At 39.4% G+C, this 19544-nt stretch overlaps 1 protein-coding gene across 2 annotated transcripts in view; it reads right to left on the reverse strand.

Moving 5' to 3' along the window:
* PIEZO2 (piezo type mechanosensitive ion channel component 2) overlaps nt 1-19544 on the reverse strand; it is a 475806-nt gene that overhangs the window by 163387 nt on the left and 292875 nt on the right. For both annotated transcript variants that reach the window (XM_030810771.1, XM_030810770.1), the window contains exon 7: nt 18401-18614. In XM_030810771.1, the coding sequence (XP_030666631.1) occupies nt 18401-18614 (214 nt within the window). The remainder of the gene's footprint in view (nt 1-18400; nt 18615-19544) is intronic.

Here is a 19544-nt window from a genome sequence, read left to right on the forward strand (position 1 = left end):
AAATGTATTTCTTTCACCTTGGTAAAATGATCAAAGGAAGGGGAAGGGCCACTGAGGATACTCACAACTGTGGTTTGGTTTCAGCAAAACACACATTCTTCTATTGTGGGGTATAAGCACTCTTACACACTCATAATCTGTATGCTAGTTTCTTAGGCAAAGAAACACTCTTTGCACAGCGATGACTCACAACTCTTTCCATGCCAAGAAGCATGTGAGGAGGAGGGGATGGTGTGCAGTCCTGTTGTGGACAGTAGCAGAACCTGGAAATCAATGCTTTGAGGAGATTTTATTTTGACAACTTTCACTAACTTTGTTTTTATACTTTCCTAAGTCTAGAATGAGAAGAGCCTTTAAGTTCTCACTGATCCTCAAGGGAAGAAAAGAAGTCCCCTGTGAGGGGAGCACAGCATCTTCTGAGAATACCTTTTCCAACTGCAGCCATCTTGCCTCTCTCACCTTCCACCCCACCGTGCTGATCCAGGTCCCTGCAGAGTGCTCCATCACGCTGGACTTGCTGGAATGGGGGTAATGAGGATGACCCATCCTGACCACCATGCACATCCTTTAGAATGTTGGGGCCAGCAAGAAAGCTTGAGAACCACTGGTAGATGGTATCAATATTTCTTCCCAATCCAAAATTCTACAGTACAATCTATGTAAGAAAAGGCCTAAAATCTAACTGTAGGTGGGCAGAACAGAATTAATTTTTACATATGAATGAAAACAAAGACATACCATCAAAAAGGCATGGGTAGTCAGATATCCACACAAAGCAATGTTTGTGTTCCCAACCATTTTATAAAATTTCCTCAAATTTTGTTGTTGTTGTTGTTGTTGAGACGGAGTCTCAATCTGTCGCCCAGGCTGGAGTGCAATGGGTGCAATCTCAGCTCACTGCAACCTCCACCTCCCAGGTTCAAGTGATTCTCCTGCCTCAGCCTCCTGAGTAGCTGGGATTACCGGTGCCTGCCGCCATGCCCGGCTAATTTTTGTATTTTTAGTAGAGACGGGGTTTTGTCATGTTGGCCAGGCTGGTCTCGAACTCCTGATCGCAGGTGATCTGCCTGCCTTGGCCTCCCCAAATTCTGGGTTTACAGGCATGAGCCATTGCACTGGGCAAAATTTCCTCAATGTTCCACAAGCGTCTCTGTGGGAACAAGGCTAGAACTGTCTTTAAAGTATCTTTAAGGTATCTTTCCAGCAAGTTTCTCTCCATTTCTTGTGGCATCCTATCCTATAATACTGTCTTTTACAATGAGTTTTTGCTAGTTTGGCTTCCAGTTCCTTCTCCCACCCTACCCCCTGCCTTGCATCATATGGAAAACACAGCCAATGTTTAACCATCTTTTTTTTATTGGTTTCTTACTTATGCTTTAAACACATTTCCATGCCAAACCCATAGATATTTTATTTTGTGTGTGAGCAAATTGCAATCTGATAGATTTCACACTATATTGTTTTTTCAACCTTGGAAAAACTTTGCACTGAGTCCCCTGGGCTCTGCATCATGCCTCTGAAGTTTTTGGGGGCATAAATATGTCTTAACTATTTGCCAATTTACTGTAATTGGGCTTTATATTATGTTTGCAGGATACTGCCTTATAATAAAAAGCAATCTGTTCATAGGACAATTTTGCATCAGGTACAGGGTGTGCTGAATTCAGAACTGTGATTGGTGTTGGACAAATAGAGGCCACATGGAAGGGGCTTACATTTATTTATCACAGGCATTCTTTCTCTGATGTCACCTGTAGGGTTCATAAGGGAATATTTATATTCTATGAGTGTTGCAAATTTATGGCCTCTTTCCCATGCTTGAACACACTGTCACCTCTGAGAGAAAAGTGAGAAATGAGTCAGAACCAGAACTCCCATGACCAGCTGGTCTTCCACACTCCTGGGTTACTTCTTATGACAGCAAGACGTAGCTCAACATGTAAGCCAGGCAACATCCCCTCCGTATCAAGAAGCCCAAGATGAGAGGTCATAAATGTAGGCACTTCTATTACCCACAAATATAATTTCCCTTAAGTAGCTATAATATAAATATAGGTTTAGATGCCACATTTTAAAGTCTTACATAGTCAGTAACTGGTAAAGTTACATGGAAGAGAAGGAGAGTAATGGCAAGTGGAGGGTTCCTCTGATGAGTTACATGTCAACCAACAGCCCTGCAAGGCATCTGCTATTGTTTCTAGAATATGTAGAGATTTAAGGTTCCCATAACTGAAAAAATAGTAAATAGTGAAACTCACAAGTCCAGGTCTGCTGGCCTCAAATCATCCCACTGCCTTATTTCTCAGACAAAATAATGTGATATTTTTCAAAGTACCAGAAAACTCTAAAGAAAAAGCATTAGTCATGGGATAGTTCCATTACAGGACTCATTTATTAATTTGTCCTTTTATTCAGCAAGTATTTGCTGTGCCCTGACTCTGTGTTGGGTTCTACCTGCAGTGGTGGGGATATCCAGATAAATAGGATACCACCCCTGTCATCAAAGAGCACTGCACTCCAGAGGGAATCCTGCTCAACCATGGTAGAATGGTCTTTGGTAACTAGCTTTGGTGTGTTAAGCCCTTATGCTGATGATTGTCAAGCTTTTCCTCCCATAGAATTACTTTGCCAGACCACTTCATGTGCTGGTTGGTGGAGGGAGGAGATGATGGCTGGCCCCATGTCTGGCTTGGCAGTAAAGCAGCAGGAGTCAACCCTGAAAGGCATGGAGGCTACTCACTGAACCCAAGAGAGGATCTCAACCCCAGGATAGTAGCTGGCTTGCTGCACTTACATTTGAATCTATAGGAAGGACACTAAAGATAAGCCTGTGAATTATTGACCAAGGAGTTTCATTTTTTCTTTACCAGAAAGCTAAGTAAAAAGACTGGATAATCAATTTTTTGGAGGTGTGCTGTAATGGGGAAAGCAATAAATCCTCTGTAAGAGAAGTTGTATGTAAACTTACAGATGTTCAGAAAGAAACAAGCGTATCTAGGAAAAGAAACAATTGGCTAAGTCTCACAAAAACTTGCATCTTCTCACTTAAAGTACAGGTTAAATGTTTCTGTTTTGGGAGGATAAAGTCTTAACTGTTTGAAGTTAATGTCATGACATACAGCTATAACTTTCCAAGAAATATTGTGGTAGCATGACCTGACAAAAAGTATGGGTCAAAAGGATCATTCTTGAGAATTAACTTTTTAAGGAATACATAACATATTTTAATGTGTAACATGTATCTTGGAAATGTAGCTCAAAGTGAGTTTACAGAAAGTCAAATATTAACTTTATGAAAAAATAAATGCATAAGTTATTAATTTGTTCTATAAGAATTTTTTATTTATTTTTGAGGTCATAGAGATAAAATTAATATATAATTTACTCTTTCATCGAGATGCATGCTTGTGCCATGTATGTTAATCACAACGAAATTAAAAGGTTTAGAAGGGTAAAATATTGAATTGGTGGTCACATTAACCAATTCCAAATCCAGTAAATCATGAGAATGAACATTAGAGCTGGTCCTTTTTTATTGAGGTAGCAATGGAAGGAAGGTGAATACACTATTTTTCTATCAACATTAATGTTAAGTATGATTTCTTCTATAATTTTAAGTGAAATGAGTCTCACTTGAATAATAGGTGAGAAAAATCTAGCTCAATACAAGTAATCTATTTATAGTAAATATACATCCAAAATATCCACTTTTGACAATAAAAAATGATTTCAGTCCACCTCTCAGAAAATATGTAATTGGATAATACCGGAATTGAATAAATTAAGTCACTTTAACAGGCATTCTACATAAATGAATTGGATCTGCTATATGAACTAGACTCATAGCTGTCACTGTGGCTAGATTCTTTCTGACAGTTATAGTTGGGGTCTGGAGACCAGATTCTCCAGAGAAACAAGAAAAATGTTAGAAAACATGCATTGCTCTTGCCCAGTGAATTTTAATTGAGTGTTCAGATTATTACCCAACCCCTTCCCATCAGTGATGACACAGACACACTAGTTAGATGTGGGATATGAGGAGAGCCATATGCAGTTCCTGATAAAGGAAAGGTTCCTCAATGTGTTTGCCAGCATCATGATCTGAGATGATTTGTAGAGGAAGGGATAGACAATGTTTTGAACTTTTGGCATAACAACAATAAATCCACAGAATTTTATTTCTTGTTCAGGTGAGTGACAGGAATTAGATTTGCCTTCCTGCTTGGGACAATCAAAAATATATGAAACAATGATTTGGTAGACATTGCATATCAGGCAATGGAGAGCTCAATCTTTGAGATATATCAGAGTAGATCTCAATCTTTGAGGGGTGAGAGAAAAACAAGATAATCCCTAAAATTGCTCAAGCTTACTGCATCAAGAGAGTTTTCAGCACTAAACTCCCTCCCCTGGTGCTGGGAGGGAAACCCAGGAAGAGTTTGGCAAGTTTTATGAGCTGAAAAGATGTAGCTTGTAGTTGAGCAGCACTGGGGGAGGCCAAGGTAGCTACATTTTGGAGGCAGCAAGAGAGAAGTGACTCATCATGTACAAGGGATCCTCAATAAGATTATAAACTAATTTCTCAGCAGAAAATTTGGAGGCCAGAAGGCAGTGAGTTGATTTATTCAATGTAATGAAAGAAAAATAAAACCTGTCAACTGAGAGTTCTGTATCTGGCAAAGCCGTCCTTCAAAATTAAGGGAGAAATTAAGACAGTTCAAAATAAAAGCTGAATGGGGAGCTTGCCCTTCTAGAAATGGTAACGGGACTCCTTGAGGATGAAATGAAAGAAAGCTAGACGGTAACTTAAAGCCATGTGGCGAAATAAAGATCTCCATTGAAGGTAAATACATGGGCAATTATAAAAGCTAATAGTATTGTAATTTTGGTTTGTAACTCCACTTGTTTTTTTTACAGGATTAAATACACACACACATATATTAATATATACAAGGTTGGTGCAAGGCAGGGCGTGGTGGCTCACGCCTGTAAGCTGAGCACTTTAGGAGACCGGTGGAACACTAGGTCAGGAGATCAAGACCATCCTGGCCAACATGGTGAAACTCTGTCTCTACTAAAAATACAAAAATTAGCTGGGCATGGCAGTGTGCACCTGTAGTCCCAGGTACTTGGGAGGCTGAGGCAGGAGAATTGCTTGCACATTGGAGGTGGAGGCTGCATTCCAGCCTGGGCAATAAAGCAAGACTCTGTGTCAAAAAAAAAAAAAAATTTGGTGCGCATTTATTTTTTATTTTTTTGCCATTACTTTTAATGGCATAAAACACAATTACTTTTGCACCAACCTAATATACATGAATGTACATTTATCTGCTGTAGTTTGGATGTTTGTCCCCTCCAAATCTCATGTTGAAATTTGATCTCAAATGTTAGAGGTGGTGCCTAATTAGGGGTGTTTGGGTCATGGGAGCAGATCACTCATGAATAGATTAATGCCCTCCATGAAGGGTTGGGGAGGGAAAGTGGGTGAGTTCTTGTCCTATTACTTCCCTCAAGAGCCAGTTGTTAAAAATAGCCTGGCACTTTCTCCGTTGTTTTCTTGCTTCCTCTCTACCCTGTGATCTCTAAAAATGCTGGCTCCCCTTCAACTTCTGCCATGAGTGGAAGCAGCCTGAGGCCCTCACCAGGAGCAGATGCTGGCGCCACACTTCTTGTACAGCCGGCAGAACTGTGAGACAAATAAGCCCCTTTTCTTTATAAATTTCCCAGCCTCAGGTATTCCTTCACGGCAACACTACACAGACTAAAACATTATGTTGATTGTGATGATGGTTTCAATGGATGTGTTTATGGCAAAACTTATCAAATTGGACACTATAAATATGTGCAGTTTACTGCATATTATTTATACCTCAATAAAGCTGTTAAGAAAAACTCAACGATGAGTAACTAGCAAGTTTATTAAAACGTTTGTCAAATTTTCTTATCAGAAAGCTTTTGTAGCAAAATCTGTAGAGAAAATTTAAAAGTATCTTGCTTCTCATTTTAAGAGCTAATCTCTTATCCTTGAGTCATGGCTACTTGGAGCTAAAAAGCAGATAAAACAGCAGAAGTTACTGCATAAGCAACATTCTGGACTTCAACAATCCAAGCAGTTATGAGGCAATATATCTTGGTATATTTATTTTCAAAATACTTCACAAAGCAGCCAAATTGGCTTATCTACAATCAAACTGAAAAATTAATGAGGTGTTGCTGCAATAAATTAAAATACAGAACATGGATGAGGATCTTAACTCGTAACAAACAAGATGATCACACTTTCCAATAAAAAGTTTGATAGCTAAATAATTGTTTTATTTCAAAATGAGGTTTCTCAAAAGATCTCTTTAGATTTCATTTCTTATATGCTCACACTTTCCAATAAAAAGTTTGATAGCTAAGTAATTGTTTTATTTCAAAATGAGATTTCTCAAAAGATCTCTTTAGATTTCATTTTATACGCTGTTCTCTTAACTCGAAAAAAGTTAATCTTTCTACTTCAAGAAATTTACCACCACTAATTTGCTACTAATTTTTAAACTTGAAAGCACCTGAACGTACTATCCAGCCATAGTTTGTGATAAGTCCATACATAACAATCATTTGGAGCAAATTTAGAAATAAATTTAACTGTGAACCATGCCTAATCTTTATCTCCTTCGTATTTTGAAAGACTAAATGTAGAAAGGGTAATTTTTTCACATAGCAAGCATTTATTGGTACCTCGGGCATGCTGACATGGTACTTGATACTGAGAGACACAAAGATCAGTGAGATACAGTTTCTGACCTCGAGTTGCCAGGTGAATTCTCTAGCAGTGCTCCCTGCCAGAGTTCAAATACTATGCATCCAACAAGAGTAGCTCACTCCACACCCATTAGGTCCAGACCATGGTGTTATGGCTACAGATGTCCCTCATGCAGGCTCAAATTGCTGAGCTTCTGAACCTCTGTGTGACAAAGTGCAAAGGCTGGTTTACCACGAAGTTGTTCTGGAACAGGATGGTAGGAAGGGAGTCTTCATAAACATTCTAGGAAGTCAGTAGAAACATATTACTATGTCGGCTTACTATGTTATGAAGGTGATTATGCCCAGTGTAGGTCATAAGGGCACAGCCTTAGAAGTCAGAGAGAACTAGGCTCAAACCCTGGTTCTGTCATTTCATAAAGGTGTGGGCTGGGCACAGTGGCTCACGCCTGTAATCCCAGCACTTTGGGAGGCCAAGGAGGGTGGATCACTTGAGGCCAGGAGTTCAAGACCAGCCTGGCCAACATGGCAAAGCCCCATCTCTACCAAAAAATGCGAAAATTAGCCTGGTGTGGTGATGCACGCCTGTAGTCCCAGCTACTTAGGAGGCTGAGGCATGAGAATCACTTGAATCTCGGAGGCGGGAGTTGCAGTGAGCCGAGACTGCACCACTGCACTCCAGCCTGGGTGACAGAGTGAGACTCTGTCTCAAAAGATACAAAAAAATAAGATAAGATAAGATAGATAAGATAAGATAAGATAAAATAAAAAAAATAAAGGTGGCTTTTCTGCATTGTTTAAAATATGAACATAAAAATAATAGTACCTACTGGCCGGGCACAGTGGCTCATGCCTGTAATCCCAGCACTTTGGGAGACCAAGCTGGTGGATCACGAGGTCAGGAAATCGAGACTATCCTGGCTAACATGGTGAAACCCCATCTCTACTAAAAAATATAAAAAATTAGCTGGGCATGGTGACGGATGCCTGTAGTCCCAGCTACTTGGGAGGCTGAAGCAGGAGAATGGCGTGAACCCAGGAGACAGAGGTTTCAGTGAGCCAAGATGGCACCACTGCACTCCAGCCTGGGCGACAGAACGAGACTCTGTCTCAAGAAAAAAAAAAAAAAAAAAAGAAAAGTACCTACCTCATAGGGTTATTATGAGAATTAAATAAGAAATGCAAGACACTCAGCAAGTGCTTCATACAAAGCAATTGACCAAATAATGATGGCACTTTCTAGTCAGGTCACAGGCACCTATAAGTAGATTGCTTAAAACCAAAATTTGTTTGAAATCACAGTTTAAAGACGAGATATGTGACAAACTATATTTACATGTTATTATAGTTTTAATTAAATGATGAATGTCCAGTTAACTATGAGGACAATGTATTTAACTAATGTATTTAACAGATACCTCTTTATAGTTCTTAATACATACCAGACACCGTTTTACAAATATTAATCAATTTAATATTCATAACCTATGGGGAATAATTATTATTATAATTTTCCCATTGTGTGTGTGTGTATATATATAAACAGACACACACACAACTTCAACTATGTTTAAGGAACATGTTTTGTTTCACTGGGAGAATACCAAGAAACACAAATAATACTAATTTTTTCCAGAGACAGGATTTATTTTTTTGTTTCAGTAATACAAGGACGGTGGTTAGGCTTTTAAGAGACTATGAAAGAGGAGTTACTTGGTTGGATTAGATTTTACTAAATTACTAGATTCCACACAAACTGGAAATCAGTAAAGACATCCTGACTTAACCCTCACATGTAGCAGTTTAACAATAATAATTTAAAAAATCACATACATGCGTTTCTACAGAAAATTCCAGGAGGAACATAGAACTGACATTCTTTGATTGATTCCTAGTTACCAGGATGGGTAGCCCTCGGGCACATTGTCTTACTAATTTCTACCACACTGCTCTGCAGCAGGTAAAGGAGCCCCATTTTCAAGACCAGGGCCCCCCAATTAATTAAGAAGCATTACTCAATGTCTCTCAACAATGAAAAGCAAACTGGGTCTCTGAAGGACACACTGAATAGAAACTGAAGTCCCTCATGTCTTCAAAAGTTAAAGCTACTGACTACTTTAGGCATGTTTATTTTAAGCATCAAGGATAAAATTATTTTGGAGTTTCTCAAATAAATACATTTAAAGCCCATCATTTTTCTAAAGCAAAAACTAAATATTTGCAAACACCACATTAAGAACCATGGCTACTTATACCATTAAGCCTCACTTAGTTCCTAAGCAGAGCTTCATATTCAATAATCTGTGGATGGATAGAGGCAGTGGGAGTGCCATGGGTGTATGAAGATTGATGGTGACCTTTCTGGAAAATAATTTCCCCAGACATCTTATAGCCAGTGGCCACATCTGAAGCTTAGTATATTAGTCCATTCTCACACTGCTGAAAATGACATACCCAAGACTGGGCAATTTACAAAAGGAAGAGGTTTATTGGACTTATAGTTCCACATGGTGGGGGAAGCCTCACAATCATGGCAGAAGGCAAGAAGGAGCAAGTCACATCTTACATGGATGGCAGCAGGCAAAGAGAGAGCTCGTGCAGGGAAACTCCCGTTTTTTAAAACCATCAGATTTGTGAGACTCATTCACTATCACCAGAACAGCACAGGAAAGACCTGCCCCCATAATTCAATCACCTCCTACCAGGGATGAGATTTGGGTGGGGCCATAGCAAAACCTATCACTTAGAGTTCAAGAAAATCAAGTTTTACATTATTCTGATATACAAGGAGATAAAATACAAGGGTTTTAGGGAACAGAGAGAGAATACAAGCTTGAACTAAGAGTTCCTGAGAGGCCAAAGTATGTCAGCAGTGTTAAATCCTGAGAGTACCAAAGTCAAAAAAGCCGATCACGGCCCTCAAGAACTGGGTCCTAGAGAGTCAGACATATGCATGAAGGGATTATTATGGCCCAGTGCAGCTGGTGTTATAAAGCAAGTTTACATAGAATAATTACCTACAAGATAATTGTTCTTCCTCACAGAGGAACATGGAAGTTTCTGGAAGGAGGTGCATGGGTAGGTTTAAGGGACAAACAGGAGCCAGTGAGAGCAGTGAGCAGGAGATTTCCAGCAAAGGAAACAGTATGAGGGATGGAATTGCTTTATGTGCACAGGGGAACTGCAGGTGTGATGGGAGATAAGGCTAGAACTGTTGGAAATGGGGAAGTGAGTTTGAATGATAAAAATATTTGATGACTACAACAATAAAAATCAGTAGCACTTGATATGCTCTCTCCTGCTTACTACACCCACCCACTCCGGGCTGGGCACTATCTTCACCCCTATTTTATAAATAAGGAAACAGAGATACAGAGAGTTTAAAGTTCTGCTAGGTGCTCTGCCTAGAAAATAGCAGGGCCAAGGTTCAATCTCGAGCCGGTGGACTCCAGGGAATGAGCTGTTGAGCATTAGCGGAATCCTCTTAGTGTCGTATTATTAAATCAGTGGAACCCATGTGATGCTGGCTGGCCAGACGACAGCAGCCGGGGAAGGTGACTGCAGGTGAGCTGCACTCCTAGCTATGGACTCTTTAGAATGAGTCACTGAGTCTGGCTAACTTTGGGGAATTCTAGGTGCCCACAGAGAATAAGGCATCTTTTCCATAAAAACTGAAAGGAAGACCCTGGAGATGCCCTCGGTGGGCAGAAGGAGAGAAATCTGGCCCAGAACACTTAATTCAGGCTGAGAGTCTGGAAGGGGCAGTGGGGAAGTCTTAGGTCGCTGGGCTGGATAAACACGCAGTGCAAAGGCCCATGGGCTCGGCGAGAAGCCACAGTTGCTTTTGTACCCAGTACAGGTGTCGTGGCTGAGTAGGACACCTCATTGCCCTGGGATCCCGGTCCCCACCACACCCACATAGGCCCCTAAATGATACCAACGTCCAGATGAACTCAGGGTTCAAGTATTTAATTTCTGTTGATTTTCCACTTATCTGTGCAAAGTCAATTTCTCTTGGGGCACCTAATTCTACCTTTCAGATAAGCATAAATGAACTCTGAATGAGACCTGTAGAATAAGTCACTTCATCATTAAGCATCTTTTCAAAACGAAACCAACACTGGTTTATCATGTATCATCTGCCAACTTCACAAATTAAACACTAGAGATTAACTGCTGCCAACGCCATCTTCTAACAAAAAGGTGAAGGGAAAGTGGTAGCTTGGTTGGGTTAATTTGCATTCCTTAGCATTATAATAACGTGCTTTACATTTGTTTTTCTCCACATACTGGACCAATTTCAGATGAAGGTTTTGCCAACTGGTATCCATTAAACACAATTTAGTCTTTCTGTGCTGTTTCTGTTTATTAAACTTCAGATCACCCCAATGCAAGACAGACACACTCTAGCAATCTTGATGGGGTGCAAAAGTACATTCATTTCAATAATGGGATTATGTAGCCGCTTGCAAAGCAAGACTGTGGCAGACCTAACAGAAGAGCTGACTGCATTCTTTCATTTTCTAGATGACCCCACTGGCTTCTCCAAACTAGAAGAAAGATATACAGCATTGAGGCATTTATTTCTCCTTGTATATAATTGATATTTTATGACTATTATAAAAAAGTATAAACATAACAAATAGTATTGCACTTTGAATGTTTGTTTTTTAACTTTAGAAGAAACTCGTCATGCTAGAGTTTGAGGTTTTGCTGTTTCTCTTTTTACACTGTTTTAATATTGACAGAAACATGAGCTTTTCCTTCACTAAACAATTCATTTTCTAATTATCATGATTTATTGAAGTAGATGATAAAAAAGGGTAACAGGACAAATCATTGTATATTTATTTAAGAGAGAATGCTATTTTCATAGAGAATGGGCTGAGAATCTTTCCCATTCCTTCCCCCCCTTCATTTTGAAACCTCACAATGTAAGGTGAAAAGCAGCAAAACAACAAACTGAACTTGAGCAAACAAGTCCAACCCCTGCAGTGACTCCTGGAAATGATCTAGAGAAAATTCATGAGTTGGAATGAAAGCCAGCCAAGGATTAAAAGAGACAACTTAAAGAATTGTTCAAAGTTGCATGCCCGTTTCAGTGCTGAACATATGCTAAATGCTCATTAGTAGGATCTAGAAATAAATATATAGTTTCCAAGTGTTTACATTATGATGAAGGAAATCATAGGCATCCATTTCAGCCTCCTGCCATCCCCACCACTCTAAGTACTTCAGAACTTTGACCTGAATTATCCAGATCACCACAAGATAAGCAAACAAACAAAAAGCCCTCTTTTTCTCAAGAACTGTCTTTAGAAGAATTCACCCAAGGATTCCTTTTTTTTTTTTTTTTTTTGAGACAGAATCTCGCTCTGTCACCTAAGCTGGAGTGCAGTGACACGATCTCAGCTCACTGCAACCTCTGCAATCTCTGCCTCCTGGATTCAAGCAAATCTGCCTCAGCATCCCGAGTAGCTGGGACTACAGGTGTGTGGCACCACGCCCAGCTCATTTTGTATTTTCAGTGGAGACGGGGTTTTGCCATGTTGGCCATGCTGGTCTTGAACTCCTGCCCTCAGGTGATCCACCTGCCTTGGCCTCCCAAAGTGTTGAGATTACAGGCTTGGGCCACTGCACTTGGCTCCCCTCCCAACCCAGAATTTCTTTAGGTATCTTCTTCACAAGGACGCAGGCCGTGATGTGCGGCCAAACTATTAAAATTGGCTTTTAACTAAAATCACCACCGAGTAGAGAAAACTCAAGTTTATCACGTACAGGTGTGTTTTAGAGCCTCTCAGACGCCACACATTCCCAGTAGTGAAACAGGAATTGAGTCCTCCCGCCCCGGCTCCTGTGCTTTGCTCAGGGCACCATCTGCATTGTTAACACAGGATGCCTACAGGACAGAAGCGCCCAAGGATCCCTAAACCATAAATGGGGCCAGCCCTACAGGTAGGAAACGCATGAGGATATGCACGCCTCGAACTGGGGGAAACCGAACATCAGCCCCATAACATTAATTCCTCCATTCTTGCTTCCTGTCTTGCAAAATGTAAAGTGTTTGCTGTCTACTGAAATTCCCTATGAAAATACAAAACACTTGGAAGAAATTACTTTGCATTAGCTGAGGCAAATTTTGTTTAGTTCACCATTTTTCTTCGGGAGACCTGCCAGACTAACAGCTGCCATAGGGCTCTATTCTTTTAAACAGACTGTTTTGAAGGGTATATTACTGGTCTTAGATTTTGTTATGTGGATTCACTTTAAAGCTTTCTTCTGCTGGATCAACTTCTGAGTGTGGTCACTGAGTTTTGCAGTTATTGTTATAACAGACTGCAGCACTTCAGATTTGGGAAGAATAATTTCAATTTCAGACCCAGTATCTTAACCTCCCCATAAGTACACCTATCTCTGTCACATAATAAGTCCTACATTTTGTTTTGGAAAATATGCTCATGCCACACCTGTGTGCATAAATGGAAGGGAATCACTAATTCTCACCCTCCCCTGGATAAAAGTAATGCAAAAACTCAACCACATGTGCGGATGAAACTGGAAGGAAGCACGTGATTTTTTGGGACCATGAGGTGAAAAGAAGAGATTACCCTAGGGAAAAATAAAACCCCAGCCCTGTGCCACACATAGGCGTGGAATTTCAGTTTATACCATATGCATGGGGAGGGCATCGCAAACCAGTAAGTTAGTTAACATTATGCTGGCCTAGGACCTGGACACCTGTGCATCCTCCAGCAGAAGCAAGCACCCCACAGCCCTGCAAAGGCTCTTTCACAGCTGTGAGAATGTGGGGTTGCAACTTGCTCATCATTAAGTTTTGTTTAGCTTTAGAAGTAATGTGGGCACTTGTTGCAGCCTTATTCATGAGAACAAAAATGAGAAATCATCTACGTGGTTAAAACTCAGGGCTTGACTAAATTATAATATAGCTACACAATCACTTTGCACTCTATGAAAATTACATTTTAGAACATTTTATAACATATGAAAATGCACAACTTGCGTAAATACAGTAAATTATAAAATAGTATGCGCAATATGATTCAAAATTTGCTTGTAAAAAGTACCTATAGACATAAGAAAGATTCTGAAAAAAATTTGGCTGAAAAGCAATAGTATTTATTTCTGGGAATAAGGATTACATTTTTAAGTGTTTTTTCTTATTATTTTATTTTTCCAAATGACAAAAAAACATGTGTTTAGTATAACAGTGTGACAAAAAATATCAGTTCAATGTTTCTAAAAATAAGGTTAATTCTCACCAGACAGCACATTTGAAAGCTTTTCTACCGGGAGATAAAAATTGCTTGGACTGTTTTAAGGGCAGCTTTATCTATCCAGGAAGCGAGACAGAAGGGCTGGAGTCTCCGTGGTTATGAAATTTGTGATAAACACACCCACCCATGGTGATTTTCTTTATTTCTATGTTTGTTTCCTTCTTTCTCTTTTTCTTTTCTTTTCTTTTCTTTTTTTTTTTTTTTGCCAGTCTGCAGTTTGTTTTCTTCCAACTCAGAGTTTGGGGTTAATAGCAATACACTGAAATTATGCCCTAGGGTAAAGCTATGGTTTAAATATGCTAATTTCCAGGCTTTAAAGGAATAAAACGTAACGTCCTGTTATCGGCAAGTTAATGGGGGAGAAAATCTACAACAAGGAAGTTTACATACTGCATTGTTTAGCTCACATTTTCTATTCCCTAATAAGCAACTTAACTTCCAATGACTTACTCTATGAGATTATAATAACAGACCTTTTAAAGTGTTAAGGGGATGATGTACCGAATGTCTGTAATAAGTTGTAATTTTACTTTTATGACAATTCAAATGAAGAGCAAATACGATGTTATTACACTATTAGAACTGTTATTATCTTTACCATAAGATGATAAATTATGGCCCCTGGACCAAGTGTAGTTCAGTGCTTGTTTTGGTGCCATGTATGAGCTAATAATGATTTTTACATTTTTAAATGGTTGGGGAAAAATAAAAAAAAACCATTTCATTAAATGTAAAAGGAATATGAAATGCAAATTTCAGTGTTTGTAGTTTTACTGAAACACAGCCATGATCTTTTTTTTACATCGTGCCCAGCTGATTTCACATTATAATGACTTCTTGAAAGAACTGTGACAAAGAGCATATGGTTCTCAAAGCCTTAAATATTTACTAAGCTTTACAGAGAAAGTTTGCCTGATCAGCATTTTCGAGGTGGTTTTGAATACTTTGTATTTTCTACCCTCAGCCGCTAGATGGCAGAAAAGATCCTTAAGCCAGTAGAAAAAATAAACCAAAACCCAAAAAACTTCTGCCCTACAGAGGATATTTACATTTTCAATTAAGTCATCCTCTAAAAGGCAGTTCTTTAAGCAGTACAAAACTTTTTGCTATATGTGTTCAACAAACCAAAAATTAAGTGTTTAAAGGAAACTTAAAAAGCATTAACTTAGTCTAGAAATAATGTCTGCACTGAAATGTAGCATTTATTCACTTCTGCCTGGAGTAAATATTATGTGAATATGCACTATTAAAGAGGCTCCCCAGTTTTACTGTGTCTATACAAAATTCTTCTCTTATTAGACTGAATTTCACTTCTCCAGTTGCCAGGCTAATACAATCAACTGAGCCAACTGGATTTAGAATAAGGTGGGAATGTGTGTGTGTGGGTGTGGATGTGTGTGTCCAGCACCAACTTTTACTTATTTTAACTGAATTTAAGTGGTCTTAAAGGATTTGACTGAATAGCTCTCTCTAGCGCGTGTCCTCTCTCTCTCTCTCTTTTTGTTAGTACTGTATAGACACAGTCAGTCACAACTAGTTTTACCATGGCCAAATTTTACACATAAATCAATCAAAGCAAGGCCACTGGGCCCTCTCACACATTCTGTCTTTATAATTTACGATCATATTAAAACCACATTATGATCTCTTGAAAGGATGCAAACCTGTATTGCTGGTATGGTAATAATATTCATGTTCTTTTAAATTGCAGGTTCCTCATTTCTCAACAAGAAGACAAAAAGCACTACATTACCACCCAGAGGCATAGCAGAGAGAATTCTGGCATCGTCTTCACCTAACACTCACACTCTCTTCTACTGTTACAGTAGGTAAGTGGTCAGGCATGAGTGGGGCAGGAGAGGGCACCCCCACCCACCAACCGGGAACGTCAGGAGACCATAAGGTGATGGTCAGGAGGTTTTTACACTATTTCTCTAAAATAGTAATTGGTTGCAGGTGGGGGCCGGGGAAGGCAGTCTCCCAATATACAGAAAAAAACACAAAACTGGTGATCAGCAGCTTCCCGATAAGACTTCAGGAGTTGGGTGAGTGGGCTCAAGCATGTGCAGTAAGAGGTAAAATGGCAGAGTTTAACTGGTACATGACCTTGTAGGAGCATTCGGTGAGGGACGAGCACTTCAAGTGAGCATGCGCACAACTCCAGGAAACAGACTGTACATGCAGCCCCTCCCAAGGGCTGGCAGGCCACTGTGCATGCAGACAGCCCACCCTCAGGGAAGAATCAGGGGAAAAGGGACCCAAGACCCCGGAATCAAGCCAATGTATAAAACCCCAGTCAAAAGTCAAACCGTGCACTTGATCTCTCAAGTCGCCTGCTTAGCCCACTTCCAAGTGTACTTCACTTCCTTTCATTCCTGCTCTAAAGCTTTTTAATACATTGTCACTCATTCCTGCTAGAAAACTTGCCTCAGTCTCTCCTGCCTTATGCATCTCAGTAGAATTCATTTTTCTAAGGAGGCAAAAATTGAAATTGCAGCAGATCCATGGGAATTCGCTGTCAGTAACACTTTGGTGCTGCAAGACTCAGATATGTTTCACTACTAACATTACCATTTCTGTTCCCTTTCTTTTTTCTGTAACTGTCAATTATGAACCTTTCCTTATACAAAGAAAAGTTCAAACAGGACAATGGATAACCCTATACTGATCACCTAGTTTAAATAATTAGATTTGTCTTCTCTCTGTTAACTATTCCTATGTATGTATGTATCTATCAATCTATTATGTTGGTTGTTAAGCCATTTTTAAGTTGCAAACATCACGGCACATCTCTGAATAACTCACCATGTATCTCCTAAAATAATAGCATTTTTCTGTCTACCCACAAAACCATCATACGCCTAAGAAATCAGCAATAATTCTATAGTATCAATTAATATCCAGTGAACATTGAAATTTCTCCGATTTAACCCCAAAAAGTTTTAAGAATTTGTTGTTGAACCAGGATCTGATCTACAGCTGTGCTTCACACAGGTTTAAATATCTACTGTTCTCCTCTGAACTAGAGAGTTACTGTCTCCACTCTCTATGCAGACCTCTTTTCCATGCTGATTTTTTTTTAAAAGACCCATTCATTTGCCTTGCAGAATCCACATTTTGAATTCTTTTGATTGTTTTTCTTGTGGAGCTATTTAAACTGTTTCCTAGCCTTTATATTTTCTGAAAATGGGAGGTTAGGTCAAAAGTCTTAACAACATGATGCTGTATAGCTCATCTGTTGCATCACACTGAGAGGTGTGAAATGTTAAGCTATCTCATTTTTGATAATGTTGACTTCAATCAATTCCTCAAGATATTGATCACACCTTTGTAAAGATGTTATTTTTTTTCTTTGCAATTAGCAAGCAACAACAAGGTTCTACTTTGTTATTGTGCAACCACTACAACCTTTATAGTAATTATTTCAGGTGTGGACATAATAGAACATATCATTAAGGATTGATGAATAGTAATTCTCTAATTCTATTATTCCTTTGCCTGTCATTATCTAACATCATCCTGCATGGAGGAATTTTCTCTCATTCACTGAGAATGACTTACTAAAAGTCAAAGTAAATGCTAGATTCTTTACCTTTAATTCTCATTTTCATAGTAAGGATTTGGTGTAATACTCATCTCCAATCGAAGCAAAGTATTTGATGTTTCTCCCTTTCTCTCTCACACCACAGACTTACGTATTTTCTTATTTATTTATTTGTTTGTTTGTTTGTTTTGAGACAGGGTCTCTCTCTGTCACCCAGGTGGGAGTGCAGCAGTGTGATCATGGCTCACCGCAGTCTTGACCTCCCAGGCTCAGGTGACCCTCCCACTTCAGCCTCCTGAGTAGCTGGGACCACAGGTGTGCGCCCTCATGCCCAGCTAATTTTTTGTAGATATGGGGTTTCACCATGTTGCCCAGGCTGGGACTTTTATTTTTAAGTTTTTACAATTAGTTAATGTTTCTGATGCTCAATTTGTTCTCATATATTAGGCCCATGAGACGCCTTTCTAGCTGGATGCTGTGGCACATCCTTATTGTTCTTCGGTATAAAATGTTCTTCCTGGTCTTCTTCCCCAGCGGAGACTCTGTGTCTGTTTTATTCCTACACATGACAGCCCCCTGTCCTCCTGCATGCCAGCGGCATCTCCATCCGAGGAGACCACTGTCTTCCTTCCAGACTGTGTCATCCAATACAATGAAAGTGCTAGACTGTTTCACCCACCCCCACAAAATCTTTGCTTAACACAGCAATTGCCTGCCATCAAGAATAACCCCTGTAAATTCACAATGCCAAACCAAAGTCCCAAAGGAGTGGGGGGACAATCTCTCCTTGAAATGCGATAAGGATTTCTCTTACCTTGCATAGTAGTCATTGGGTGGAACTGCTTCTTGAAAGAATTGGAACTGGTATAAATAAAGTCCAATCAAATGTCCAGCAGTGAAAATAGCCAGCAGAACACAGAGACAGCTGAACAGCAATGGGTCAAACGTCCGGCACCAGGACCACCAGGTGCACAGACCCAAAAATACAAAAAAATACACAGATGATGTCAAAGATGGCAACATCATGCCTAAGGAAAAGAAACGTAATCACAAAGTCAGGTAGAACTGGAAATTCACTTATCATTCAGTGAATGTGACTATTTGAAATTATGTGAATTTCCTTCAAGTATTTTTAGGCTTTTTAAAATAGTAATTTTTAAAAATCATATTTCATTTATATACTAAAAATTAATGCTAGATTTATTGTGAAAAAGTCACATATGAAATGATAACTATAAATACAAAGTTATACCAGATGATTAAAAAAATTCCACCTGTGGCATCTGAACTAAGTAAATGTCTACTTTTCATACTAGTAGCATCTGCATATTTACTTGCCTGTTTCCATGTTTCTGCTTCTCCCAAATTTTCAAGAACTCATGTATCTGTATGTCTGTTCCAACCTTTCCTGACACATTTTCTTTATAATAATTTACTACTTTTTTTTTTAGTTAACTGGTACATCCTGGCCAATTAAACTCTCACTGTGCCGTGCTTATTTTATTTTATTTTATTTTATTTTTTGTAGAGATGGGGTTTTGCCAAGTTGCCCAGGTTGGTCTTGAACTCCTGGGCTCAAGTGATCCTCCCTCCTTGGCCTTCCAAAGGGCTCGGATTACAGGCATGAGCCACCACTCCTGGCCAATAACTCCTTTAAAAGTGTTTTTAAGAAATCATAAATAAAGCCATCACCTTAAGGCAAAAGGAGTCTGTTTTATTGGGCATTTTGAAAGGACTCCTCATTAAAATATTGTGGTTTATTTCTTGAGAAATTCTACTGTCTTTTCCCCCATTTTCCTCCCTATTAAAAAACAGCTAAGTTGCTGCATCTTTGCAGTTTGCTTGAATCTACTCTAATACGCCTCCCGTAGCTCTTGGGCAGTGGTGAGCAGTGGAATGGAAGGAGGGAAAAGATCAAGATAACATTATTATGGAATAAGTGGTCCACGGCCAAAATT

Source organism: Nomascus leucogenys, chromosome 4, assembly GCF_006542625.1.
Source record: "Nomascus leucogenys isolate Asia chromosome 4, Asia_NLE_v1, whole genome shotgun sequence".
In the NCBI taxonomy this organism is placed as follows: Eukaryota; Metazoa; Chordata; class Mammalia; order Primates; family Hylobatidae; genus Nomascus; species Nomascus leucogenys.